The sequence below is a fragment of the Bubalus bubalis genome, chromosome 19, assembly GCF_019923935.1.
Source record: "Bubalus bubalis isolate 160015118507 breed Murrah chromosome 19, NDDB_SH_1, whole genome shotgun sequence".
Lineage (NCBI taxonomy): Eukaryota > Metazoa > Chordata > Mammalia > Artiodactyla > Bovidae > Bubalus > Bubalus bubalis.
In genome coordinates this window covers 38910311-38937562 of record NC_059175.1, presented here as the reverse complement: position 1 = coordinate 38937562, position 27252 = coordinate 38910311, and the positions used below count along the sequence as shown (strand labels likewise).

Below are 27252 nucleotides of genomic sequence, written 5' to 3'. Positions count from 1 at the left end.
CATCTCATTTTATTTTTATTTTTAGCAGCTTCTTGTGTGAGGGATGGGGGTGAAGGAAGGAAATTATACTTTGCAATCATAGAGAAGGGTGAAGAGAAAGGAGGAAAATTGTTTTGGTCTAATTTATATAAATAGTTTCTGGATTACAAATCCTTTTGCAGCAAAAATCCATCAAGAAAATTGTTTCAGCCAGGCATGTGTTATTTTTTTCATTTACATATCAAATAAAAATAAATAGAGGAAGGGGAGGCAAGGAGAATAAACATTTATTGAGCCAGGCACTGAGCTGGGAATTTTCAATAACATGAGTAGAAATATAATGATAATATTATACTGGGATGATTTTGTTTGGCAAGCATCGTTTTTGGTGTGAAGTAAAAAATGAAGAAGTCTGGTAATAGCAGTTAGCAGCATCTCCCATGCTCTTGATATGGATTTAGCTATCCACGGTATCCTCTCAAAATGGAAGGAGACAAATTAATAAATCCAAGGGCAACAGAAAGCACAATGTGCAATAACTAAAGATTTACAGAACTAAAGATGCAAGATAAACCAGATGACTACAGTCTTCTATAATTTTTTTAAGACTAAAAAAAAATAGGCATTGTAACTAGTTCATGTAGAAATGAATTTTTAAAATCAAAACAAGGTTATTTCTGATATATGCCTGATTTTTCCCATACCATAATATCTTTGATGGTTAAAATCAGATAAGGAAAAAATTTATTTCTAGGGGCTTTAGGGAAATCAAATTGTGAGAAATATCCCCCTCATGGCTTTGGGTAACCATGTTGTGGTGACTCCTGGTTAGGGAAAAATCTGCATCTATAATTTTGTTGGCTTTTTACCTGGTGACTTACTATGTATTCTTTCTGGCCCTTATTCATCAGCCAGTTTTTATAAAATGTAAAAATGGTTATTGAGAAAACCTAGCATAAACTTACAAACTGATTAATTTAGGGGGTGTATCTTCATGTAAAAAACAAAATAAGACCCCAGAAACTTGTAACAATCACTTCTAATTTCCTATGCAATATTGAAGAATTTTGTTTGGCATTTTTTAGGAAAAGAGAAAAAGCAGAGGTAGTGGTAGGTTTGAAAGTATGGAACCTTTGGCTATCCCTTAGCCTTCACTTCAATATGGCTTTACAGAAGACACAGATCCCTAACGGCCAGTTCTAGGTTGCTTTGGTTTCTGCATGAGACATGAAAATTGTTTGAAATGACTGATCAAGCAGAAAAGCAAGCCTCATTATGCAAAAAACACCCCAGAAGTATCAGAGGTCACATGAAGCAAAGTCGAGGGGTTGACTTGACTTTTAAACAATTGTTGGATTGTACTTTAAACACTTAACCCCAGATCAGCTGTACAATGGCAACTCATACTACTTCTAGACAAAGATTAAGAAAAAAAATTAGCACATTCACGATTTCAACAGAAAGATATGATTACATATTTTTTTCAGTCTTGTTTTCCAGATATAGAAACAATCACATTGAAATATATATGGATAGATTCTAACTCATGAAATAATTATTTTCCTTTGTAGTATACAGCAAGTTTCACAATAGGAGGATTATATATCTCAATGTGTCATACAGTTTTTGAACCACATAAAGCAATATAATATAAAATCATATAACAGTTAAAGTCAGGATTATCACATGGCAAATACATAACTAGGCCACTGAAAATAGTCAAAATGGAAGATGTGACATCATTTCTAAGCAATAAGCAGCTTTGAAAGAAGGACATTAGGATAAGAAGGGAAATGATTACTTTTAAAACTTCAAAATCATTTTATCAGGAATTTCATAAAACAAATTGTTGTTTAGGAGACTCTTTGCCATACAATTTTTCAATTTCAAGCAATATAACAAGATTTCCCCACCTCTTTAGGAATGTGAAATTTGCATGGAAAACTCAGATTAGATTATGAAATGTATGCGGGTGAAGTGTGCGTTGACCATAATATGAAACTACTGGTTTTTATATTACTACTTAAGTAGCTAAAGTTTTTAGAGTTGTTTTTTTCTTTTTATCAGCAGCAGGTAAAAAGTTAACTACCAGACTATGGTTAAAGGTCTCTCTTTTCATTGACCACAACCACATAAACAGTGTATGTTTTCCCACTTTACACATCTCAGTGCTTCCTGACATGAAATTGGAGCATAAATCAAAGGAATCAAGGTGGACAAAACAGTCGTGGGCATATGCACATCTCTTAGCCATAAACTCAGAACACTGAACAGAGTCACTATGTCCAAAAAAATCAGAGTTTAGCAGGTTACTTTTGGCATTCTGTGTAATCCTGAGATGCCCAGACATTTAGAAACATCCTATTTTTATTTCTTTTTAAAAAATATTTTATATTTATTTACTTAGGCTGTGCCAGGTCTTAGCTGTGCCATGCAGGATTTCCAAGTGGCATTTGACTTAGTTGCCCTGCAGCATGTGGGATCTTAGTTCTGTGACCAGGGGTGCAACCTGGGCCCCCTGCATTGGAAGTGTGATGTCCCAGCCACTGGACCACCAGGAAAGTCCCCCACACTGTATTTTTCTATCTGTTTCCTTTTACTGAAATAGGTAACTATGTGAACGTCTCAGAGCCAAAATCATCTTGAAATACATAAATCTAGCGAGAGAACTATTTGATTTGCAGATGATATGTACACTGGTCATGAAATACATCCAGGCCATAACTATAAATAGAATTTCTGGTTAGATTAAAACTCTTGAGCAATCATTTTGCATTTTTAAGTTTCTGCTTAAGACCTCCACAAGAGTCTTCATTGTAGCTTGGATTTATTAATGGCCTTTGAACAAATGAATGAATGGATGAGTTGAGCTAGAATCTCTAAGCCTGTGGCTCCGTAAATGAGATAAGTTGTGACCTTTAAATTGGGCCTTGATATCTATGTGGCCAATTTATTGTTTGACTCAGGCCAAAGTCATTGTTTATGAATAATTTAGTTTCTTGCAAATCCTACGGTTGCTACTGTACATAATGAACTCTCAGGAGAAATGGAGGCCCTAAGTGAGAGCATTAAAAGCCTACAAGGTGGACAGTTAAGAAGAAGAGGAGGAGCCAAGGATGTTAAATGAAATCGATGGGACTTGAAGGAGTAGACCTGTTTTTCTCTTCAGCATTGTTACAGCCACACTGTCCACTGCTTCAGGCTAAGGGATCATCAGCAGTGTTTTCCTGCACTGTCCCTGGGCCATTTACCGAAACCCTGGATTTTACTCAGATCTTGCACATCAAAGACTGTTAGAGCCGGAAGGGGTCTTAGAAACATCTTAGGCCAAGCCACTCATTTAACAGATGGGGGAACCAGAGATTAGCTTTTAAAGGATTTGCTAAGATCACACAGCCTGTTTACTGGCAGCCGGAAATTGAGTGCTCAGCCCACTACCCTAGCAACTATGTTAATGATGCATGAGCTGAAAAGGCAGAAAAAGAAATTGGTTCACTAGAGGCTTTCAACAATGACAAATCTACATCAGCAATCCTGCGGACCATAATCCAGAGGCTTTTATGTCTTTCTGCATGTGTGCCAAGTTCCATGGTACACGCATTGCCCTTTTCATGCCCTGGCATGCAATTCAAAGCCATTTGAAAGTGCATTAATGTGTTTTTAAACTGAGGGTCTCAAGTAACAGGGTGGCAGACTTATTCCAAAATCTTAGCCAGAGTCAATTTCTTATCACAATAAGTTACAGTATTCACATCAGCTGTGTGCTAATTCAACTAAACAATAAATTAAAAATCCACTCAGTGGTTGCTGATTGGACCTTAGACCATTTAATGATTCCCTTTCTGGCTTTTTCATTCATTTACTTAAAATGTAAAATTTACTGTCTAAACAAATACACTTTTCTTGTGAAAAGAAAACTTCAAAAAAAAAAAAAAAAGGCACTTTGTAAAATTTGTACAAATCTGATTCTTTCATGTCTACTCTAAAGAGATAACAAAATTACAACTGGCTGGATCACATCTTTCTGAAAGTGATGGGCAGCGGCAGGCAGCCTGGAGAAAGTTGGGGGACAGACCTTCCTCAGCTAAGCTGCACCCTGGAGCTCAGGTGCCTCTGCTTGCTCATCAGATTCCCCCTTTCAGTTGGGTCACTATAGGACAGAGTCAAACTCCTTCATCTTGTACAGATGGTAAGAGATTGACCAACTTTGGACCAAACCAGCTGGGATTGGCCTTAGGCACTTAGGAGAATGGAGAGTCAGTTGCATGTCAGTGACGTGACTGATTATGACTTGTGCTCATCTGAGGTGCCTTGTACCCATTTGCTAAAACTGACTAGAGAAGATTTTGCACTTTGAGTTATAAGCTTCCATAAATCACCCACTGGCTATCCTATTTCCATGTGCTTTGTAGCTTGAAGTGTTTATTTATAAAAATATGACTTTTTATAAATCAGAGCTCAAGGCTTTTAACAGCAACTGTGCACTGGTGCTCATAATCCGTAAGAAGACAACAACAACAACAAAAGCGCAAACCAGAATCGGCAGCCTAGTATAAGAAAACATTTTGTCCCTAAAAATCAGAGCCTTTTTCAATGTCTTTTAAAAAAAATCTCTGCTTCCCTCTATACACATATTTGCACATCACTTTAGACTATGATTCTATACCTATGTAATTTGTAAAATGCAGGTGCAATATGTTAAGATTAGTTGGCATTGATTTAAACCTGTGGCTGATTCATGTTGATGTGTGGCAGAGGCCAACACAGTATTGTAGAGCAACTGTCCTCCAACTAAAAAAAAAAAGAAACAAAAAGTGAAACAAAATGAGCACATCACTGAAGAGGACCTATGTCTATGATGAAGGGCAATTATTTGTTAGCTTAATTATGATACAAGGCATTGGTTAATCATCTTTGCTGGACACTATTGAGTGAATCATGGAATTAAGGATTCACAGTTTAAAAGGACATTATAGATTAATCGGCCTAGCATTTCATTCAGAGCAAACTGAGACCCAGAGAAGGCAGTTGAGCTAAACTAACATAATTAGCACTAGAAGCTGGGTCTCCTGACCCTTAATCTGCATACTTCCACTTGACTAGAGGACTTCTTGATGGAAAATAGACTAGACTATGAAAAAAAAACCCCGCAATTCATTAAAGAGTGCTAAGTGACCGAGAATTATAGCCTTGGCTTTAGTTAGTGATTGACAGTAATCTACTTACTAATGGATGTTTTTTAAGAATTCAGTTTGAGTCTTCAGCCATGACAGTTTTTTTCATACATGCCAAATTATACATCAGAAGACTATTTTTGAATTCTCATACTATCAGAGTGGTTCATACACACCTTGGAGGAGATGGGACTATTCTGAGAAAGATTTGGTCTGTGCTGGTTTTGAAGGGCCGAGTCTTTGGTTCAATGCTTCTCAAGGTGGGGTATATTCCCTGACCCTCTTAGAAGTTGTATGTGCTTTTGCAGATCATTCCCTCCCATTATGTGAATCCCAAACCATTAATAGATTTTTAAAATGATACCTTTTTATGACAGTACTGTTCACTGCAAGTCAAACAGACTCAATCTGTACTTTCCAGGAAAGAACTGCTCCAGGCACTACAGTCAGCCTTAGTGGAAATAATCTGCTAGGGCAATGCTTCTCAAACTTCACTGTGCACTTGAATCATCTGGGGATCTTAGCAAAATGCAGATTCTGGTGGGTGGGGGTCGGAAGGGCAGAGATTCTGCATTTCCAAGCAGCGCCCATAGATGCGGGTGTGGCTGGTCCTCAGACCGTATTTTGAGTAGCAAGGATCTAGGGGACTGAATAAACTTGGACAGTCTTCCCCAACAGCTCCCTCACTCTTAACCAGTTGTGTGTGTATTGGGTGAATAGAGCCTCAGATACGTTACCTTTGCATTTCTGGGAGCTCTGGCAGTGTGTTCACTTTCACACATCAGCCAACCTCTGAGTCCCGTTCCTGTCAACATGGACATATTGGGCTGGAATATTTAACTCACAGAGGGAGCTCAGATTCTTTGTGTTCCAGCTTAAGAAGTGAGCACACAAATGGATTTGCCCAAGATTGCTCAGAAAAACAAAACAAGAACCCTCTCTCTAAGGCAGTATGTTAAATGTTTCCACTCTCCTTTTTCATCTGTATAAATTTTCACCCAGAGAAGTGAAAATTTCATCTTTATGAATTTTTACCCAGAGAAGTGAAAATTTCACAGAGAAGTGAAAATTTTCACCCCAAGAGCAGAACCCTAAATTACAAAAGAAGTAATTTTCAGTTTGTGGAGGGTCCTAAAACTCTAGTTTCTTGATTGCTGTTTAAAGTATCCTGGAGATAAAAAGAATCAGAAAAACTATACTACACTGTGCTGGAAATCGAATTTTGTCATCCACTGCCTATTCCTCAGTGGGCTTTGGCTTGGTATGGCATTTTATTCCACAAACAGGGACTGTATATATCGCTGAGTACTGAAAATACTCATTATAACCTCATATAAACACTTTACCTGCTGAATACGTAAACAGACTGTACTGGGAAGATAGAAAATAGTCTTTTATTTTACTTAAGTGATAGAAAAATAGTCTTCAAAAATACATTGTTAAACTTATGGGTTTATAGTAAAGTAGAATTTATATATACAGTAAGGCAGTACTTCTGTGAGCATCCTGCTATGATTATATTTTAAATTAAAGTTAATCTTTTGGGACATTTTTTTTTCACTAACAGAAGACAAGGGTGTGTAATAAATTATCTATCATGCTCAAATGAAAGAGGAAAACATTTTAGAAGGATTCACCACATGAAACTCATTTGCCTCTTGTGTAAGAAAATTTTACTTTCTAAAACCCTATTTTCTAGAAGTTTCAGAATGAAATACAATTTAGGGGTAAAATCCATGCTTAATAAATTCAAACTATTTAAAAAAAATGGAGGCATCCTGTTTCCTTGCGTATTGGCATGTGTCATTTTAAGGTAATAGGAACAGATGGAAACAATTTGTCAGGTGTTCTAGAATGAAACTTTTTAAGTGCATTGTATTTGGTTAATCCTAATAAAATGAAAGAGGAGTGCAAAGGTTAAGCAACTGGTCTTCAAAGTGGTTTTCATGGCATTTCTCTCCTATCTACCATCTTCCCATGGTAAACAATTTTGACTGACTTATACCCCTCTGTCACATACGAAACCATGAAGGCCTTTTCCAGATTATATACCTATTGGCACTGTCTCTCAAGAATACTAGGCAATGTGCTTTTATATCATTGAACATATAATCTGACAACTAATAGCAAAAAAGTAAATCTACAAATCTTGCAAGATGGAACGATTTGTTCTGGAATCAGCTGTTGGACAAAGAGGCAACTGGTTGAAAATAGAGAATGAAGAGTGAACTGGGAGTTGTCATTCTAACCCTGTTCTTGAGCCCTCTCTGGTAGAGTGCATTTCACGTACTCTATAGTGTTCCCTGAAGGAAAATCACAATTGAACCCATCCTTCCATAACTCTCACTGCAAGAATGCATAAAACCTGCGGGACCCAGTCCCCAACCCAACTGGAGTCTGCAGTTGCCTGGGGTTGTGGGAGAGATAGCCAGGTCGGCCTTGGCTGGATTCTATGGCAGGGCTGGCGGGGCCTTCTTGGCTGGTTCTTCTAACAGAGTCAGGTTTTGCGCTTGCGGATCCGGCACCAACACCAGGATATTGCTATCTGTCACCTGGGACACCTTTGAGTACTCCTTGCTGGTTTCAGGGGCGCCAACCTTCTCGTTTTGTTTTGGGAACAGAGCCAGCACTCCGTCTTGGCTGACCTTGTGGATCTCCACATATTCCAAGGGTTTAGCAGAGATCAAGGGGGTTTTGTCTTGGGGTAGTGGCCATGCCGTGTCTTGGTCAGGCTTGGAACTGTAGCCTTCTGACTCACTCTGCTTGGTTGCCTTTCCTTCCCTGCCAGTCTCAATGGTTTTTGAGGCTTTTAAAGCATGTTTGTCTGTTTGGTCCAGCAAAGTGGCTGTGGTGCCTGCCATGCCCAGGACCAGCTCACACACGTCAGCAATGTTGTGGTAAGAATATCTGGGGCTGTATAGGCTGGGGGGCTGTGGGAAAGGCCATGTGGAAGATTTGGGTCCATTGGCCAGAAAATAGGGGATTTTGCCTTCCCCGCTCATGCTCTGAGGGGCCTGGAGACATGTAAGGTTTGTTTCGGGATTCTCCAGCTTCTCAGGGCCCTCAGGAGTATGGAACTTGGAGGGATGGGCCTGAGGTTCATCACACTTTTCAGACAAGAGCGAAGGGCTGTCGCAGCTGCCCCGGCCAGAGTCATTGTCAAGATCCAGGTGCATGGGCTTCATGCCTTGCTCCGTGTGTTCTTTGGAGGGGTGTGGCATCAGCTGCTGGTCCTCACAGTCATCTACCTCTATGAACTCCATCAGCAAGTCTTCGCAGTCAGAAGTGGGGGGGAAGTCTTGGCTTTCCAGAGCTCTCAGAAGTTCTTCGGACTTGCCCTTCTATTAAAACATAGACACAAGGCGAGAAGGCTGTGATATCTGCAATCAAAGTGAATGCCATCAGAATAAATTCCCTGGGGCTGACTTTTCACAATCTTGTGCTTTTGGCCTCACAGTGGCTGATGTCAAGTGACATAATAAGTAGGTAACTGCTTTTATATACCTCCACGTTAAGCTGAAGGTCAAATCGAAACTATTAATATGTACTTCAACCTGCAGAGAAATGTAAAATGTTCTAACTCCTCTTTTCATTCGAAACACTTAAATTTAATTCCCACTTGAATCTGTCTAAATGGGCTCTGGCAAATACCAGCTCCCTTGTACTAAGCCAGTGTTAGCTGAGCACTCAAACTGAGCAAAAATTGCAGTAAGATATTCTGTTACTATGGCCTTATGTAGAGAACATTCAAGTGAGAGCTTACATCAAAGTCTGATGGAGGAGGGGCTGGTGGAAGGTCACTCTTTTGTATTCATCAAATATTCACCCACTTTCTCAACTATTTGTATAAAATGTTTATGACAGGGCTTATGAACAGATTTGATAAACCTAACAAGCATTGCTGGAGAAGGCAATGGCACTCCACTCCAGTACTCTTGCCTGGAGAATCCCATAGATGGAGGAGCCTGGTGGGCTTCAGTCCATGGGGTCGCTAAGAGTCGGACACAACTGAGCGACTTCACTTTCACTTTTCACCTTCATGCACTGGAGAAGGAAATGGCAACCCACTCCAGTGTTCTTGCCTGGAGAATCCCAGGGACGGCGGAGCCTGGTGGGCTGCCGTCTATGGGGTTGCACAGAGTCGGACACGACTGAAGCGACTTAGCAGCAGCAGCAGCAGCAACAAGCATTGCTATGTGTGCTGATGTTTTCTTGGCTTTCTTTCATTGCCCTCTGACACTTGCTGACAGTAATTACCCTCATGCCTCTCACGTCTTTCTGTGAACACCCCTGCTGAAGGGGAGCGACAACAAGCCATGGATGGCCAAGCTAGCCAGACTGCACTGATGGGGATGGTGTGCGCATGTGTAAAGATGGCAGTTACATAGGGGCAAGTCACAATGCAGTTTCCACCCTGGCACTTACCTCCAGCAGATGAACATCAAATCCTTTTATTTTTGGCCCTGGAACTGGTGGGAGGATGCAGGTCACCATGCTATAAAATGATTCATGAGATAAGATAAATGGTACATGTTATCACTTTGTAATTTTTGAAAGATTAGCCTTATCTCCAAATGGCTGCTACATGGACTATGGTAGGTAGAAGTTAGGAGTTCTGAGGCTACTAAATGAAACCACTAAATCAGTGGTGACAACAATGAATAACTATAGAGTGTTAAGTGTTTGACAAAGAGTAGTGTCTGACTCTTTGCGACCCTATGGACTGTAGCCTGCCAGGCTCTTCTGTTCATGGAATTCTCCAGGGAAGAATACTGGAATGGGTAGCCACTTCCTTCTCCAGGGGATCTTCCCAACTCTGGGACTGAAGCTGGGTCTCCTGCATTGCAGGCAGATTCTTTACCATCTGAGCCATAAAGGCCAACATTAAAATGAACTCTGGCTAGTTAACTCTGACTGATTCTGAAATGACTAGTGGATTGTTTGCTACTCTTGCCAGATTTTTACTATTTCACAACTGTCAGCCTCCATTTGATGGAAAGAACATCAGCTTCAAATGAGTCTATTCTACTTTTACTAGCACTGATAAAAGCTTTTTCATGGTGAACACACTGCCACTAATGGCTAAAACGAGGTGCTTGAATTATCTGTAGGTTTCCATCATTTCTGTATTGTCTTTTTTGGCCATTATCCCTGACAACCATGACTGAGAGGAGGGTAGAGTGAAATACCTATAGCCCTTCAAAGCCACTGCCCAGACCATAATCAAACAGATGACAGCAGAAAGGACGGCCACAAAGATCCACATGCTTGTGTCCTTCACTGGGAAGTCTAAAAACAAACAGCCAGAAAGCTTTGATCACACACAGCATTGTTTACAACAAACAAAGAAATGAGCCTTTGAACATAAGTCCCCTGCCCCTCTATACCTTTTTTAATTTGAACAGCAATCCAAACAGAGTAGCGTTAATGATGAATTTACTTTTTTTCCCCAATATTATTAAATTTTAATATGCAGCATATGTTTTACAGTACTCTAAACATTTCAAAGTGCTTTAAAATATCATTTTAGGTGATACTTACAGAGGAAATCCATGAGGACATGGTCAGTTACAGAAAAAATAACAACAAGCTAACGTTTATTAAGTTCCTAGTAAAAGTCATATGATGTTAAGCTCTTTATATACATTGCTGTATGTAAAGATGAGGAACTGAGACTCAAGGAGTGGTGTATTCAGAGGCAGGTAGCCATAAAGTTGCCATCTGGGGTTTGAACCCAGGCCTTCTGCTTCTAGACCCTGTGCTTTTATTTAGTAAGAGATAGGACTGGATGCACAGTCTTATGGCCTGTAGTTCAGTGCTATGTTCCCTATGCCAGTGCAAACCCTGATATTTTGATCAGGCCAGTAGTCACAAGAGCTAGGCTTTGCCATGTGGTTCTGGGCAAGACTTCTAACTCCACTGAGCTCCAGTTTCCTCTCTTTCAGTTGCTAATGGAAATTCTATTCTTTCTGAATACCTGAGATGGTTGGGAGGACCAAACAAGGTAAAGACTTTGTAAAGTACTTTAGAAATGCAAGATGAATCATTCCTTTGTAGAAAACCAGCCACTACGTTTAATGGCACTTGAAGAATTGGATGCCTTCTACATACTGTTCCTTGAATGAGATCAACATGTAATTGTCATCAAGGACTGAAAATCAGTACATGCCTTTCAGGTGGGATCAGCTCAGTTCAGTTCAGTTCAGCCGCTCAGTCGTGTCCGACTCTTTGCAACCCCATGAATTGCAGCACGCCAGGCTCCCTGTCCATTACCAATTCCCGGAGTTCACTCAAACTCACGTCCATCAAGTTGGTGATGCCATCCAGCCATCTCATCCTCTGTCGTCCCCTTCTCCTCCTGCTCCCAATCCCTCCCAGCATCAGAGTCTTTTCCAATGAGTCATCTCTTCGCATGAGGTGGCCAAAGTACTGGAGTTTCAGGTTTAGTATCATTCCTTCCAAAGAACACCCAGGACTGATCTCCTTTAGAATGGACTGGTTGGATCTCCTTGCAGTCAGGTGGGATAGCACCTTGCAAATTCTAGGTGATAACCTTGAATGATAGGGATTGGGCAGATGTGGAGGGCAGAATAATTGACCATCAAGCCCTTGGAGATGCTCCAACTCATGTCTGCAGATATATCCTATCCTATTAATAGAAACTGATCCTCACTCACAGTGGCCCAGGGAAAGATGCTATACTTCCAGACGTCTCTGTATTGAGTGGAGAGATGATAAAGCCACCTCTACTTATTTTTCTGCTTAAGACTCAAAATAGTTTCTCTGTTAGTAGTTACAACACACAAGTTTACTAAACCCATTCTGTTCAAAAATATTTAGCAATAAAACAATGGCAGATTGCAGGCAGAATCCCCTCTTCCTTGGGGAATTTCAAGACACTTACCATTAGGTATCTGGATGGAGCTCTCTGGGCTCCACTCACTCCAGTATCCATGGTCTGGCTTGCAGCGAATCTGCACAAGGTATTTTTGTCCTGGATATAGGTTGAAAATCTTAAGCTGAGTCTGCTTCGGAGTAAAATGAGTCTAGGGAGGGCCAAGGAAAGCAGAAGTCACTCTGACTTGTGTTATAAAGAAACTTTTCCTTTAGGAGATACACTAGCAGAGAAGTCAGTATGTAGATCACACTACATACCCTGTTCACACCATTTCACCCTCTCCGCCCATCCCTTCCTCCTGTTAAACACTGCTCACACAAAAAACAACAGGTTTTCTACTTCTCCATTTGGAACACTATTTCAGAAAGACAAATATACTGCTCCCTACACCTTACCTTCTGAATTCCACATTATGGAAGGTGACTACTTAACAAAATTGGAAATTTGTTGTTTTTCAAACCTAATAAAATAATTGACTTAAGGATTATTAGTGGGTATGAAGCCCCTAGGTGAAAGAGAACTGGGCATTTATGAACACTGAAGCAGTTGTGCATAAATCCAACATGACTTTACAATCAAGGGATCACGATGTGATCTCCCCAGTCCAGCACCCAGTTTTAGCATCATTTATGGTAGGTTGACCAGAATGGGTTTGTCTCCTGATATGATGCAATATGAAAATTATAACATCACCTCTGAAATTTCCTCGCCAAAAATTGTTCAACTGGAATCTAATCAAGTCTTTTAATGTCTGGTTACAGGAAATGTGGGGACAGGGAAACTGGCTAAATGACCTTGACCTTAGAAAGAACTAATCAGACAGATGCAGAAGGTGGGACATTCTTTGAGACAAGTGGCTTGGTCTCCTTAGCATGTTGAGATTGAAGGGGTACATGAGTCAGCCAGTATGTGATCTTGAAGTGGATTCTGGTTAAGACAAACTAGCTACTGAAATATTTTTGAAGCAGTTGGGGGAATTAAAATATGGACTAGCTATTAAATGATATTAAAGAATTACAAAAGATGCTATTAAGGAATTTCAATTAATTTTCTACATGTGATCATATTATTTTGGCTATGTTTGGAAATATTCCTTCTTTAAAAGAGACATATAATAAAGTCTTTAGGGCTTCACTAGTGGCTTAGTGGTAAAGAATCTGCCTGCCAATGCAGGAGATGTGGGTTCAATCCCTAGGTTGGGAAGATCTCCTGGAGAAAGAAATGGCAACACACTCCAGTATTCTTGCCTGGAAAATACCATGGACAGAGGAGCCTGGTAGGTTACAGTCCATGGGGTTGCAAAAGAGTCAGACACAACTTAGTGACTAAATAACAACAACAACTAAAATATTTTAAGAATAGATTATTATAATGTCTATAATTTATTGTACTATTTCTTTACAATGAAGAATGTAAAAGTGAATAAAAAAGCCATTAACCATGGACTGATTACATTGAGATTTTTTTCCTCCAACTTTGTGCCACTTAAGAACTCTCATAGACGTTTTGATCTAAGATATCCTGAGAGAGGTGGGTTGGAAACCTGGCAGAAAAGGCTGTTCAGTTGCAAGGATCTAGTCCTGGGAGAGCTGTGATGATGAGTCCCCATCCATCCCAGGAGACCCAGGGAGATGGATGGATGTAGGGAGAAAGTCTTTCCACATGTGCAAGGTTTACATCAGTATCAGGAAGAAAACATGGCAGCCTAATGATTAGGAGGCACGACCGGTTCTCAGTTGGGGTCTTCATCTTTGCCAAAGGACACAGTTCCTTCCAAAAGTTTCCAACTGACTCACCTCCCAATCAGTTGCTTTCTCAGGTTTTAATCGAATTTCGTATTGGATAATGAACCAACCAGATTTTACATCAGTCATGGTGGGTGGAGACCATTTTATCCATAGATATGGTTTTCTATCTTCTGGATGTTTTAATTCCAAAGTCAGGTTTGCAGGAGGCTCTGGTTCAACTGCGGATATGAAAGAAACTCCATCTTTAGTCAAATAGAGATGTTTGAATCCAAAACTATAAGACTTAGAGGCAGATCTCTCCACCTTTTCCCTCCATGTTTAGGAGCCACTTTGTATTGATGTCAGGCACTGATCAGCAGAGTTGGGACTAGGCTGAAGCAAGTGAGTCACATGAGGTGCAACATTTAAGGTGGAAAAACAGCCAAGAAGCACCTATTGGTGCTCAAAGTCATTAGTCATTCAGGAAATGCAAATCGAAACCACAGTGACATATCACTTCATACCCACTAGAATGGCTAGGATTGAAAAAATGAAAATTAACAAGTGTTGGCAAGAATGTTGGCGGCTTTGGAACCTTCATACATAGCTGGTGGGAATGTACCATGGCGTAGCCACTGTGGAAAAGTCTGACAGGTGCTCAAAAAGTTAAACATGAAATTATCATGTCACCCAGCAATGTCACTCCTAAATATATACCCAGAAAAACTGATAGCAGGTGTTAGAACAAGAACTCATTTATGAATGTTCATAACAGCACTATTCACAAGAGCCAATAGGTGAAACAACCCAAATGTCTACAACTGATGAATGGACAAACGATATCCTTATAATGGAACATTATTCAGCCAAAAGGAGACAGTCTTGATACAGCTACAACATGGATGAACCTGGAGAACATAATGCTTAGTGAAAGATGCCAGACACAAAGGGCCAAATAGTATATGATTCCAGGTATATGAAATATTCAGAATAGACAAATCGATAGAGACATAACACAGATTAGTAGTTGCTCTGGGGCCATAGAGGGGAATCCAGAGAAACTGCTGAATGGGTAGGAAGCTTTTATTTTGAGTGATGAAAGAGTTCTGGAACTAGACTGTGGTGGTTGTTGCATAACATTGTGAATGAACTAATACCACTGAATGGCACCCTTTAAATTGGTTAAAAGACGGAGCCCTATGTTATAGGTATTTTACCACAATAAAATAAAAAATGAAGGAGGCACTTACTCTCTGGTTTCTTCAAGTACAGGTCTGTGAGTTCCTCCTTAAGAGTGCGGTACCTAGGCCATACTACCCAAAGCAATCTACAGATTTAATGTCATCCCTATCAAATTACCCATGAGACTTTTCACATAAGTAGAACAAATAATCCTAAAATTTATATAGAACTATAAAAGCCAAAAGAACTATAAAATTGCTCAAGCAATTCTGAGGAAAAGGAAAAAAGGTGGAGGCATGACCCTCCCAGACTTCAGACAATACTACAGAGCTACAGAAATCAAACCAGCATTGTCTTGGCACAAAAACAGACATACGCATCAATGAAACAGAAGAGAGAGCCCAGAAATAAATCCACATACCCATGATCAATTAATGTTTGACAAGGGAGGCAAGAATGAACAAAGAGAACATAGGCAAAACATTCTCTGATGTAAATCATATCAATGCTTTCTTAGGTCAGTCTACATGCATGCATGCTAAGTTGCTTTAGTTGTGTCCAACTCTGTGAGACCCTATGGACTGCAGCCCTCCAGGCTTCTCTGTCCATTGAATTCTTCTGGTATGAATACTGGAGTGGGTTGCCATGCCCTCCTTCACGGGATCTTCCTGACCCAGGGATTGAACCTGAGTCTCTTATGTCTAACCTGCATTGGCAGGAGGGTTCTTTACCACTAGCATGTACCAAGAAAATAAAAATAAAAGCAAAACTAAACAAATGGGGCCTAATCAAACTTACAAGCTTTTGCACAGCAAAGGGAACCATAAACAAAATGAAAAGACAACCTACAGAATGGGGGAAAATATTTGCAAATGGTGTAACCAACAAGGGCTTAATTTCTATAATATACAAACAACTAATACAACTTAATAAGAAAACACAAAAACAACCAATTGAAAAATGGGCAAAAGACCTAAATAGACATTTCTCCAAAGAAGACATACAGATGACCAAGAGGCACATGAAAAGATGCTCAACATCACTAACTATTAGAGAAATGCAAATCAAACTACAGTGAGGTATCACCTCACACCAGTCAGAATGGCCATAATTAAAAAAATCTATAAATAACAAACGCTGGAGAGAGTGTGGAAAAAAGGGAACCCTCCTACACTGTTGGTGGGAACGTAAGTTGGTGCAAGTCACTATGGAAAACAGCATGGAGGTGCCTCAAAAATCTAAAAACAGAATTGTCATATGATTCAGCAATTCCACTCTAGGCATATATCCAGATAAAACTGTAATTCAAAAAGACACATACACTTCTATGTTCATAGCAGCAGTATTCACGATAGCCAAGACATAAAAACAACCTAAATGTCCATTGACAGATAAATGGGTAAAGAAGATGTGATTCTATACATATACATTTATATACATATATATTATATAAAGATATGAAATTATATAAAATATAAACACAAAATAAATATGTATAAATTTATATAAATACATATATATATATATATATAGAGAGAGAGAGAGAGAGAGAGACAGAGACAGAGAGACAGAGAGACAGAGAGAGAGAGAAGGAAATGGTAACTCACTCCAGCATTCTTGCCTGGAGAATCCCATGGACAGAGGAGCTGGTGGGTACAGTCCAAGGGGTCACAAAGAGTTGGACATGACTGAGCAACTAAGCACAGCATACATACACACACACACACATATTCAATGGAATACTGCTCACCCATTAAAAAGAATGAAATAATGCCATTTGTAGCAACATGAATGGACCTAAAGATAACGCATATATATGGAATTTAGAAAGATGGTAATGACAACCCTGTATGCGAGACAGCAAAAGAGACACAGATGTATAGAACAGTCTTTTGGACTCTGTTGCGGGGGGATGATTTGGAAGAATGGCATTAAAACATGTATAATATCATATAAGAAATGAATTGCCAGTCCAGTTCAATGCAGGATACAGGAAGCTTGGGGCTGGTGCACTGGGATAACCCAGAGGGATGGTATGGGGAGGGAGGTGGGAGGGGGGTTCAGGATGGGGAACACATGTACACCTGTGGCGGATGCATGTTGATGTGTGGCAAAACCAATACGATATTGTAAAGTAAAAAAAAATAATAATAATAATTAAAAAAAGAAAAAAAAAGATTATCATACTAACTGAAGTAAGTTAGAAAGAAAAAGACAAACACCATTTGATATCACTTGTATGTGGAATCCAAAATATGACACAGGTGAACTTATCTACGAAACAGAATCATAGACATGGAGGACAGACTTGTGATTGGCAAGGTGAAAGAAGAATGAGGGATGGATGCATTGGAAGTTTGGGGTGAGCAGATGCAAACTCATATTGAATGGATAGGCAGCAAGGTCCTAGCATATAGCACAGGGAACTACATTCAATATCCTGTGACAAACTATAATAGAAAAGAATATTAGAAAACAGTGTGTATGTATGTATATGTATATGTGTGTGTGTATATATATATATATATATATATATATATATCTGAATCGCTTTGCTGTACAGCAGAAATGAACACAGCACTCTAAATCAACTATACTTGACCAAGATTAATTTAAAAGAGTGACAGGCCTAGGGTGCTGGTTTGCCTTACCCTAATTTCAGTCTTGCTAGCTAGTCACATTTTCTCCATTCATTTCTTACCTCCTCAAATCAATCTCAATTCCAGGTGAAAGAAGAGTGAGTGTAACTCTAGTGGACTTGGCATTATATATAACCTGTCTAAAAAACGAACTTGAGGAAATTTGCCACTAATCCTAATCCTTGTAGATTGCTAGGTAAATACCTAAGAAAGATGGTTTTATACGGATTTACTAAATAAACATCAGTTATTATAAGTTTTAAGCTGAACACAAGACTGAGAAATGCCTCTGATCAAAACATCTCTGTATAAAAGTGCAAGTAAAAAGTTCAAGATGAATCCTTGAAAGCAAACTTTCTCAACCTCAGCATTATGTGTATTTTGGACATGAAAATTCTTTGTGGTGGGGGCTGTTCTGAACACTGTAGGATGTTAGCATCATCCCTGGGTTCTCCCTCATTAGATATCTTCCCTCTCTGTGTTGCAACAATCAAAAATATTTCCTGCTATTGCCAAAAATCCTGTGGGAGGCAAAAGAGCACCCAGTTGAGAATCATTGCTTTCAAGTGTTTTCAGCAGACTTAAATATTTCTGGGATATGTACCAATATTCTGTACTGCAGGTTATCACTTGATGAGGTTCAAGCTTATAGACTTTACTGTGGTTAAACGTAAGTTGTCAATGAACTTCTGTGGCCCCTCACCAATACTCTAAGCTGCAGGGTTAATGAGAATTCTAAGAACACTTCTTTAATAATTTTGAAAAGATCTGCTTCACTGACTATGCTAAAGCCTTTGACCATGTGAATCGCAACAAACTGTGGAAAATTCTTAAAGAGATGGGAATACCAGAAAACTTTATCTGCCTCCTGAGAAACCTGTATGCAGGTCAAGAAGCAACTGTTAGAACTAGACATGGAACAACAGACTGGTTCCAAATTAAGAAAGGAGTACGTCAAGGCTGTATATTGTCACCCTGCTTATTTAACTTAAATGTAGAGTTCAGTTCAGTTCAGTCACTCAGTTGTGTCTGACTCTTTGCAACCCCATGAACCGCAGCACGCCAGGCCTCCCTGTCCATCACCAATTCCTAGAGTTTACCCAAACTCATGTCCATTGAGTCAGTGATGCCATCCAACCATCTCATCCTCTGTCGTCCCCTTCTCGTCTTGCCCTCAATCTTTCCCAGCATCAGGGTCTTTTCAAACGAACACATTATGTGAAATGCTGGGCTGGATCAAGCTTAAGCTGGAATCAAGATTGCTGGGAGAAATATCAATAACCTCAAATACGTAGATGACACTATCCTAAAAAAAAAGTGGCAGAAAGTGAAGAGGAACTACAGAGCCTCTTGATGAAGGTGAAAGAGGAGAGTAAAAAAGCTGGCTTAAAACTCAACATACAAAAAACAAAGATCAAGACATCTGGTCCCATCACTTCATGGCAAATAGATGGGGAAGAATGGAAACAGTGAGAGACTTTATTTTCTTGGGCTCCAAAATCACTGCAGATGGTGACTTCAGCCATGAAATTAAAAGACACTTGCTCCTTGGAAGACAAGCTATGCCAAATTAGACAGCATATTAAAAAGCAGAGGCATTACTTTGCCAACAAAGGTCCTTATAGCAAAGCTATGGTTTTTTAGTGGTCATGTGTGGATGTGAGAAGAAGGCTGAGTGCTGAAGAATTGATGCTTTTGAACTGTGGTTCTGAAGAAGACTCTTGAGATTCCCTTGGATAGTACAGAGTTCAAGTCAGTCAATCCTAAGGGAAATCAACCCTTACTATTCCCATGAACAGTGTGACAAGGCAAAAAGACATGACACTGAAAGACAAACTCCCCAGGTTGGCAGGTGCCTAATATGCTACTGGAGAAGAGCAGAGAAATAGCTCCAGAAGGAATGAAGAGGCTGAGCCAAAGTGGAAACAATGACTAGATGTGGATGTGTCTGGTGAGGAAAGTAAAGTTTGATGCTGTGAAGAGCAATATTGCATAGGAACCTGGAATGTTAGGTCCATGAATCAAAGTAAATTGGAACTGGTCAAACAGAAGATGGCAAGCGTGAACATCAACATTTTAAGAATCAGTGAACTAAAATGGATTGGAATGGGTGAATTTAACTCAGATGACCATTATATCTACTACTGTGGGTAAGAATCTCTTAGAAGAAATGGAGTAACCCTCATAGTCAACAAAAGAGTCTGAAATGCAGTACTTGGGTGCAATCTCAAAAATGACAGAATGATCTCTGTTTGTTTCTGAGGCAAACCATTCAATATCACAGTAATCCAAGTCTATGCCCCAAATACTAATGCCAAAGAAGCTGAAGTTGAATGGCTCTATGAAGACCTACAAGAGCTTCCAGAACTAACATCCCCAAAAGATGTCCTTTTCATCATAGGAGACTGGAATGCAAAAGTAGGAAGTCAAGAAATACCTGGAATAACAGGCAAGTTTGGCCTTGGAGTACAAAATGAAGCAGGACAAAGGCTAACAGAGTTTTGTCAAGAGAACACACTCATCATAGCAAACATCCTCTTCCAACAACACAGGAGAAGACTCTACACATGGACATCACCAGATGGTCAACACCAAAATCAGATTGATTATATTCTTTGCAGCTGAAGATGGATAAGCTCTATACAGTCAGCAAAAACAAGACCGGGAGCTGACTGTGGCTCAGATCATGAACTCCTTATTATAAAATTCAGACTTAAATTGAAGAAAGTAGGGAAAACCACTAGGCCATTCAGGTATGTCCTAAATAAAATCCTTTACAATTTAACAGTGGAAGTGAGAAGTAGATTCAAGGATTAGCTCTGATAGACAAAGAGCCTGAAGAACTATGGACAGAGATTTGTAACACTGTACAGGAGGCAGTGATCAAAACCATCCCCAAGAAAAAGAAAGGTAAAAAGGCAAAATGATTGTCTGAGGAGGCCTTACAAATAGTTGAGAAAAGAAGAGAAGAGAAGTGAAAGGCAAAGGAGAAAAGGAAAGATATACCCATCTGACCCTGATGCTGGGAAAGACTGAAGGCAGGAGGAGAAGGGGACGACAGAGGATGAGATGGTTGGATGGCATCACGGACTCAATGGACATGAGTTTGAGTAAACTTTGGGAGTTGGTAATGGACAGGGAGGTCTGGTGTGTTGCAGTCCATGGGGTCACAAAGAATCAGACACAACTGAGTGACTGAACTGAACTGAACCCATCTGAATACAGAGTTCCAAAGAATAGCAAGGAGAGATGTGAAAGATCTTAATGACCCAGATAACCATGATGGTGTGAACACTCACCTAGAGCCAGACATCCTGGAATGTGAGGTCAAGTGGGCCTTAGGAAGCATCCCTACAAACAAAGTTAGTGGAGGTGATGGAATTCCAGCTGAGCTATTTCAAATCCTAAAAAAATGATACTGTGAAAGTGCTTCACTCAATATGCCAGCAAATTGGGAAAACTCAGCAGAGGCCACAGCACTGGAAAAAGTTTTTCTAGTAGTCATGTGTGGATGTGAGTGCTGGACCATAAAAAGGCTGAGCGCCTAAGAACTGATGCTTTTGAACTGTGGTGTTGGAGAAGATTATTGAGAGTCCCTTGGACTGCAAGAAGATCAAACCAGTCAATTCTAAAGGAAATCAATCCTGACTATTCATTGGGAGGATGATGTTGAAGCTGAAGCTCTAATTCTTTGGCTATGTGATGAGAAGAACTGACTCACTGGAAAAGACTCTGATGCTGGGAAAGATTGAAGGCAGGAGGAGAGGGGGATGACAGAGGACGAGATGGTTAGATGGCATCATGGACTCAATGGAGAAGAGTTTGATCAAGCTCCAGCAGATGGTGAAGGACAGAGAAGCCAGGCAGGCTACAGTTCATGGGGTTGCAAAGAGTTGGACACTACTGAGCAACTGAACAACAACAAATTTATTGGAAGACTTATGCTAAGCTGAATTTCCAATACTGTAGCCACCTGATGTGAAGAGCAGACTAATTGGAAGACCTTGATGCTGGGAAAGATTGAGGACAGGAGGAGAAGCGGGTAACAGAGAATGAGATGGTTGAATGTCATCACCTACTCAATGGATATGAGTTTGAGCAAACTCTGGGAGATAGTGAAGGGAGATAGTGAAGGAAACCTGGTGATTTGCAGTTTACAGAGTCACAAAGAGTCAGACATGACTGAGCATGCATGCAAATTTCCTTATAGCAGTTGCCTCAGTACATTACAGCACTTCTCTTGTTCACTGTTTTGACCTCAAATATTAAATATTTTAGGGCAGATTATTTGGTGGCAAGGCAATTTAAAAAAGAGCCTGTGGAAAAAAAACAAAAATAGAGCTAGTGTATGACAGAGCAATTCCACTACCAGGCATATACCCTGAGAAAACCATAATTCAAAAAGGTACATGTGCCCCAAGTTTCACTGCAGCCAGGACATGGAAGCAACATAAATGTTCATCAACAGATGAATGGATAAAGAGGTTATACATATTTACAATGGGATATTACTCAGCCATGAAAATGAATGCAATTGCATCATTCATAGTGATGTGGGTGAATCTAGAATCTGTAGAGAAAAGAAAAGCAAATACTGAACATTAATGCAAATATATAGAATCTAGAAAAATGGTGCTGGTGGACCTCTTTTCTGGGCAGGAATAGGGATGCAGACATAGAGAATGGACTTGTGAACACAGCGGGGTAAGGAGAGGGTGGAACAAACTGAGAGAGTTGCACTGACATACACACCACCCTGTGTAAAACAGCCAGTGGGAGAGCTCGGCTCGGTGATGATGCAGAGAGGTGGGGTGGGGTGGGAGGAGGCTCAAGATGCGGGAGATACATGTATAATTATTGCTGATTCACTCTGTAGTACAGCAGAAGCTAGCACACCACTGTAAAGCAATTACACTCCAGTAAAAAAATAAAGAGCCTATGAAAATGGAATTATTTGGCGTTTAGCATTTTAAAGGCTTCATGTCTTAAGTCTATTTATATGAATGGAATTAATTTTATTCCTATTTGTAAGTGGTGTTACTTTTTGATTTTCTTAAGCTAAGATTAAATTCTATTTCCACCCCCAGGCTCACTGTAATCACTTGCTGGGTGGGGGGAAGAGATAGTATTGAAATGCTTACTAGCTGATGTTAGAAGCTTTTCCAGTTTTTAAGGATCAACCACTGATAATATGCCAATGGGATGATATATAGCCCAATACTTGAGAGCCGTAGCCTGATTTTCTTTTTCCGTTGGTGCTAGGTGAGTCAGGAAGACTTCGGTAACCTTGAACCTAATTAGCTACTCCTTAGGCAACCTAATAGGAAGGCTGAATCCAGTCCTGGCCAAGCCATCTCTTGTCCTAAGATTCCCTTTGTCATCGCTACTCAACCAAAAGCCGAAGAATTGATGCCTTTGAACTTTGGTGCTAGAGAAGACTGTTGAGAGTCCCTTGGACTGCCAGGAGATCAAATCAGTCAATCCTAAAGGAAATCAACCCTGAATATTCACTGGAAGGACTGATGCTGAAGCTGAAGCTCCAGTGCTTTGGCCACCTGATGTGAACAGCCAACTCATTGGAAAAGATCCCGTGTGGAAAAGACTGAGGGCAGGAGCAGAAGCAGGCAACAGATGATGAGATGATTGGATGGCATCACCGACTCAATGGACATGAGTTTGAGCAAACTCCAGGAGATAGTGAAGGACAGGGAAGCCTGGTGAGATACAGTCCATGGGGTCACAAAGAGTCGGATATGACTGAGAGACTCAACAACAACAACCAAACCACAGAGGCCACTGCAGTTATGCCTCATCGCCCTGAAGCTCAGTGTTGATTATGCAAAGCAAGCAGCAGCTCTTAGACAGATTTTTGTTTTACTTCACTCATGAGTTCTCCAAACCTCATGGTTGTGATCTTGCACTTCAGCCTTCTGTTCAAGTAGCACTATTTACTCCCCAAGTAGTTTATTTTGAGAAGAATAGCTCCAGTTGCTGAGGAACATATGCATATTGAGAACTGAATTTGGGGCAAAGCAGCTGGAGAAATTCCTGTGGGTGGAGAAGCAGATGAGTGTCTTCTAAGAGTTGCTACTCCACGAAGCAGTGTGTTTCAGGGAGCGAAATCTCAGAAAGGAAACCCCAGCTTGCCAGGAGGGAAGGGGACATTGGTTGCAGGGGATGGGCTGGAGAGAAGGACTGAAAAGGGAAGCTAAATAGAGCATTGCTTCTGGGTGCAAGGGAGTGGGAAGAAGGGTCAAGGGAAGGCATAGTGATCTTTACTGTCTTACTGTCAGGAATACAAATGGGTTTAAAACACTCAGGTGGTGAGGATACTGTGAATTTTTTCATCTTTCTTTTCGGGGATCCATCCCTAAGACAAGGAGACTCAAACTGAGTTTAACTCTCGGTAGATTCATATCAAATTAACACATTCTTCACCTGTCCCGCTTCCCCTTACCTATGTAAGTCACGTCCACATAAAGTGGATCCGAGGAACTGATTCCCATCTGGTTGATGGCGTTTACTGTGATGATGTACATCTTCCATATGGAGGTGTGCTTCTTGCTAAAGTAGCAGGAGTTGGGGCCCCCGGTTTTGTAGTCTGGACATTCATGGATGAGTGTTTCTCTGCAACAAGTAACATATTAGGAGTCAGTAAGAAAGTGGTATGGAGCTTCCTTGCTGGCTCAATGGTAAAGAATCTGCCTGCAATACAGGAGACATGGGCTCGATCCCTGGGTCAGGAAGATCCCCTGGAAAAGGAAATGGCAACCCACTCCAGTAGTCTTGCCTGGAGAATCCCATGGACAGAGGAGCCTGGTGGGTTATAGTCTATGGGGTCGCAAGAGTTGGACATGACTTAGCAACTAAACTACCACCACCAAGAAGGTGGTATAAAGAGTCTAGTTTTTTTAAAGTGGTATAAAGAGCCCCACTCCAGTACTCTTGCCTGGAAAATCCCATGGACGGAGGAGCCTGGTAGGCTCCAGTCCATGGGGTTGCTAAGAGTCGGGAACGACTAAGCGACTTCACTTTGACTTTTCACTTTCATGCATTGGTGAAGGAAATGGCAACCCGCTCCAGTGTTCTTGCCCGGAGAATCCCAGGGATGGTGGAGCCTGATGGGCTGCCATCTATGGGGTCTCACAGAGTCGGACACGACTGAAGCGACTTAGCAGCAGCAGCAGCAGCAAAGAGCCTAGTACATCAATATCACTGAATTTGGAGGGACAAGCAAAAAGCAGAGCTGGAGAAGGGCTCCCCAAGCTTCTCGACCCTGTCCATGTCAGCGAGGGGTGACTCAGGGAAGAAGTGCTGGAGAAGGGGTGGAGGACTCACGTCAGAGCCCCAGTGACTCTGTTTCTTACCAACCCTTCCTGTCTACAGGTTGTTGTGGACTTTGTGCTATACGCCCCCTGCCAACATACACTTGAGTTTTCCATGGCCAAGGCACCGCCATCCTCAGCAAATTACCATTGGGTCACCTCAGGAGTTTCTCTTGCATCATACAAACCAGGGTGGAGTGGAGGCGGGCATGCCCAAGGCAGCAGTTATTGCACAAATGTGTTGAATTACATGTCACTAAAAAAGCTGAAAGGGGATACAAACTGCAGTATATTTCCAATTACACTCAGGTAGCCACAGAGGAGAGTGACTCTGAAAGGAGCTACTTCAGGTCCCAGAGGCTCCTCAGGCTGCTCACATGTAGACCCGGGGGCTCCACGCAAGACTTGTCACACAGGTGAGCAGGCTTGTTTCACCATGCTGCCGCTTTGAGCTCCTGAGGGCTGTGTGTCTGACACCCCTTTGAGTCTCACAGGGGGTGTCAGCTTTGTGTACCACTAAGCGCAGTCACTGGGAGGCAGGCCAGCTGGTCCTCCAGTAAATGTTTTCTTCAGTGGGAAGGATATACAGCCATCCCTGGATTTCCAGGAGGGTCTCACTCTAACTGTGATGAACTCCTTGCCCAGAGATGGCCCTGTTGAGTTTGCACTGCAATTTTTTAGCTCCCAATACCCAATCTGGGAGATCATGGGTCCATGGATTTCCTAGGGAAAAACCTCATCTTCCTTTCCTTGTAGGGCTTGTTATTTTCTTGCATGTGAAACAAGTTCAAACAGCTAATGTACCAGAGTTGTCAAGGATTACATAATAATACTCTTAGATTGAAAAAGCAATGATTATTAAAAAAATGACAACTGGCAGAAGCTCAATAGATAAGCATCCAAAATTAACTTTGGAAACACTTATACGTGACTTTGGGGTACAACTCAAGCTTACGACAGGCAACGGTAACACGGATGGATTGGTGTCACCTCATTGGTGGTGGAGTTTATGGACACGTGGGAGCTTGGCTGGGACATTAGGAGGAGGATGTGGACATGGACGTTAGAGTCCCTGCCCCCAGTAGTGGGAGGTTATCAGTGTCCATTCAGGGAAACATGGAAATTAACCCAGGGTCAGTGGTCCTATGGCCTGGAGGGCGAGGACACCCATGTGGCGTTTGCCAGGAGAGAAGAGAACATTTTACCCTTCCTTGTGGTAAGTCAGCGTGTAATTGGTAGTAAGTCCTCCATCTGCCCCGGGCTCCCACCAGCAGGTGAATGTTTCCTTTCCAGGAGACCGACATTTAACGAGCTTGGGTTTTTCAGGAGGTGACTGTCCTAGAAAAAGAAGGCACCAGAGTCAATATTAAGGTCCATTCAACTCTGTGACCATTCTGTTGCCAGAAGGTACTGGAGTCAATGTTAAGGTCTGTTCAACTCTTTGGCCATTCTGTTGGTGACAGAAGCAGGTAGATGGGGCCAGGCCAGTGATGAGGTCTCAGGGAGAGTAGGCCTAGGGGTGGGAGGTGGGACTCAGAAGTGCCAAGATGTCAGCATCCTGCAGCATTCTTCTGTGGGCTGCCCTGAAGTTGGCAGGATTCAGAGAGAGAGAGCTTTGTGATGGGGTGTGTGTGCGTGTACTGTGAGATGGAGATACCAGCAACCTAGGATCAGTGACTAACTGTAACATTGCACCAATGGTGAGCAGCAAGGGTGCGAGGGGTACACGTGGACTGAGCAGGATCTGGCCCTTCCAGAATCCCACAGTGTCTGTGGAGCGGATATGTGCCCACAGCACCAGGGTGATCATTTAAAAAGAATTCGCCTTCAGACACAAGCATCCTGTGATCATTTGCTGATCCAATGCTCCCCGGACCTCTCCCCTCTGCTCACTGACCCCCATCTTTCTGCCACTCCCACATAGTGAACCCAATTCTCTGCTCTTTTGCTCTTTCACTGTGTTACCCAGGCTTCCCCTCTAGCTGCTTCTCCCCCCATCTTCTCCATCCCGTACTTTACTGCTTCACTCTTCCTTGATTCTGTTCAGCTTTGACCTATGATTCAGTCTCACAGCGTGGCTCCCATCCTCCCTGTCTCCACTTCTGAAGCTGGGTTTTCAGTCCGCTTTTTGTATATATTTTCCCCTCTCTCCCTGGGTCTTTATGTGGTGAGATGGCAAAGGGTTCTTTTGTAATTCTTGGCCCTTTTGGGGGGTAGGAGGCATGGGAGCTCCTAGAGGCGGCTGAGTGGGTAGCTGTTCTCCCAGTTAGGAGCTACCATCTTTATCTAGTCCCAGCTGGAAGCTAGTGGGGCTGAAAGAGGTGATGT

The 27252-nt window shown here is 41.3% G+C and overlaps 1 protein-coding gene across 5 annotated transcripts in view; it reads right to left on the bottom strand.

Moving 5' to 3' along the window:
* Window positions 1-248: 248 nt before the first annotated feature.
* The window catches only part of PRLR (prolactin receptor), a 196592-nt gene continuing 169588 nt past the window's right edge, over window positions 249-27252 (bottom strand). For 4 of the 5 annotated variants that reach the window (XM_025270634.3, XM_025270633.3, XM_025270635.3 and 1 more), the window contains exons 4-10: window positions 26130-26262; window positions 24057-24226; window positions 13848-14017; window positions 12058-12199; window positions 10343-10442; window positions 9579-9648; window positions 249-8494 (exon numbers count right to left, since the gene is read on the bottom strand). In XM_025270634.3, coding sequence (XP_025126419.3) covers window positions 7604-8494; window positions 9579-9648; window positions 10343-10442; window positions 12058-12199; window positions 13848-14017; window positions 24057-24226; window positions 26130-26262 — 1676 coding nt within the window. In that variant the 3' untranslated portion in view covers window positions 249-7603. Of the gene's footprint in view, window positions 8534-9578; window positions 9649-10342; window positions 10443-12057; window positions 12200-13847; window positions 14018-24056; window positions 24227-26129; window positions 26263-27252 lie in introns of all 5 variants that reach the window. The other variant, XM_025270636.3, reaches the window with a different exon arrangement.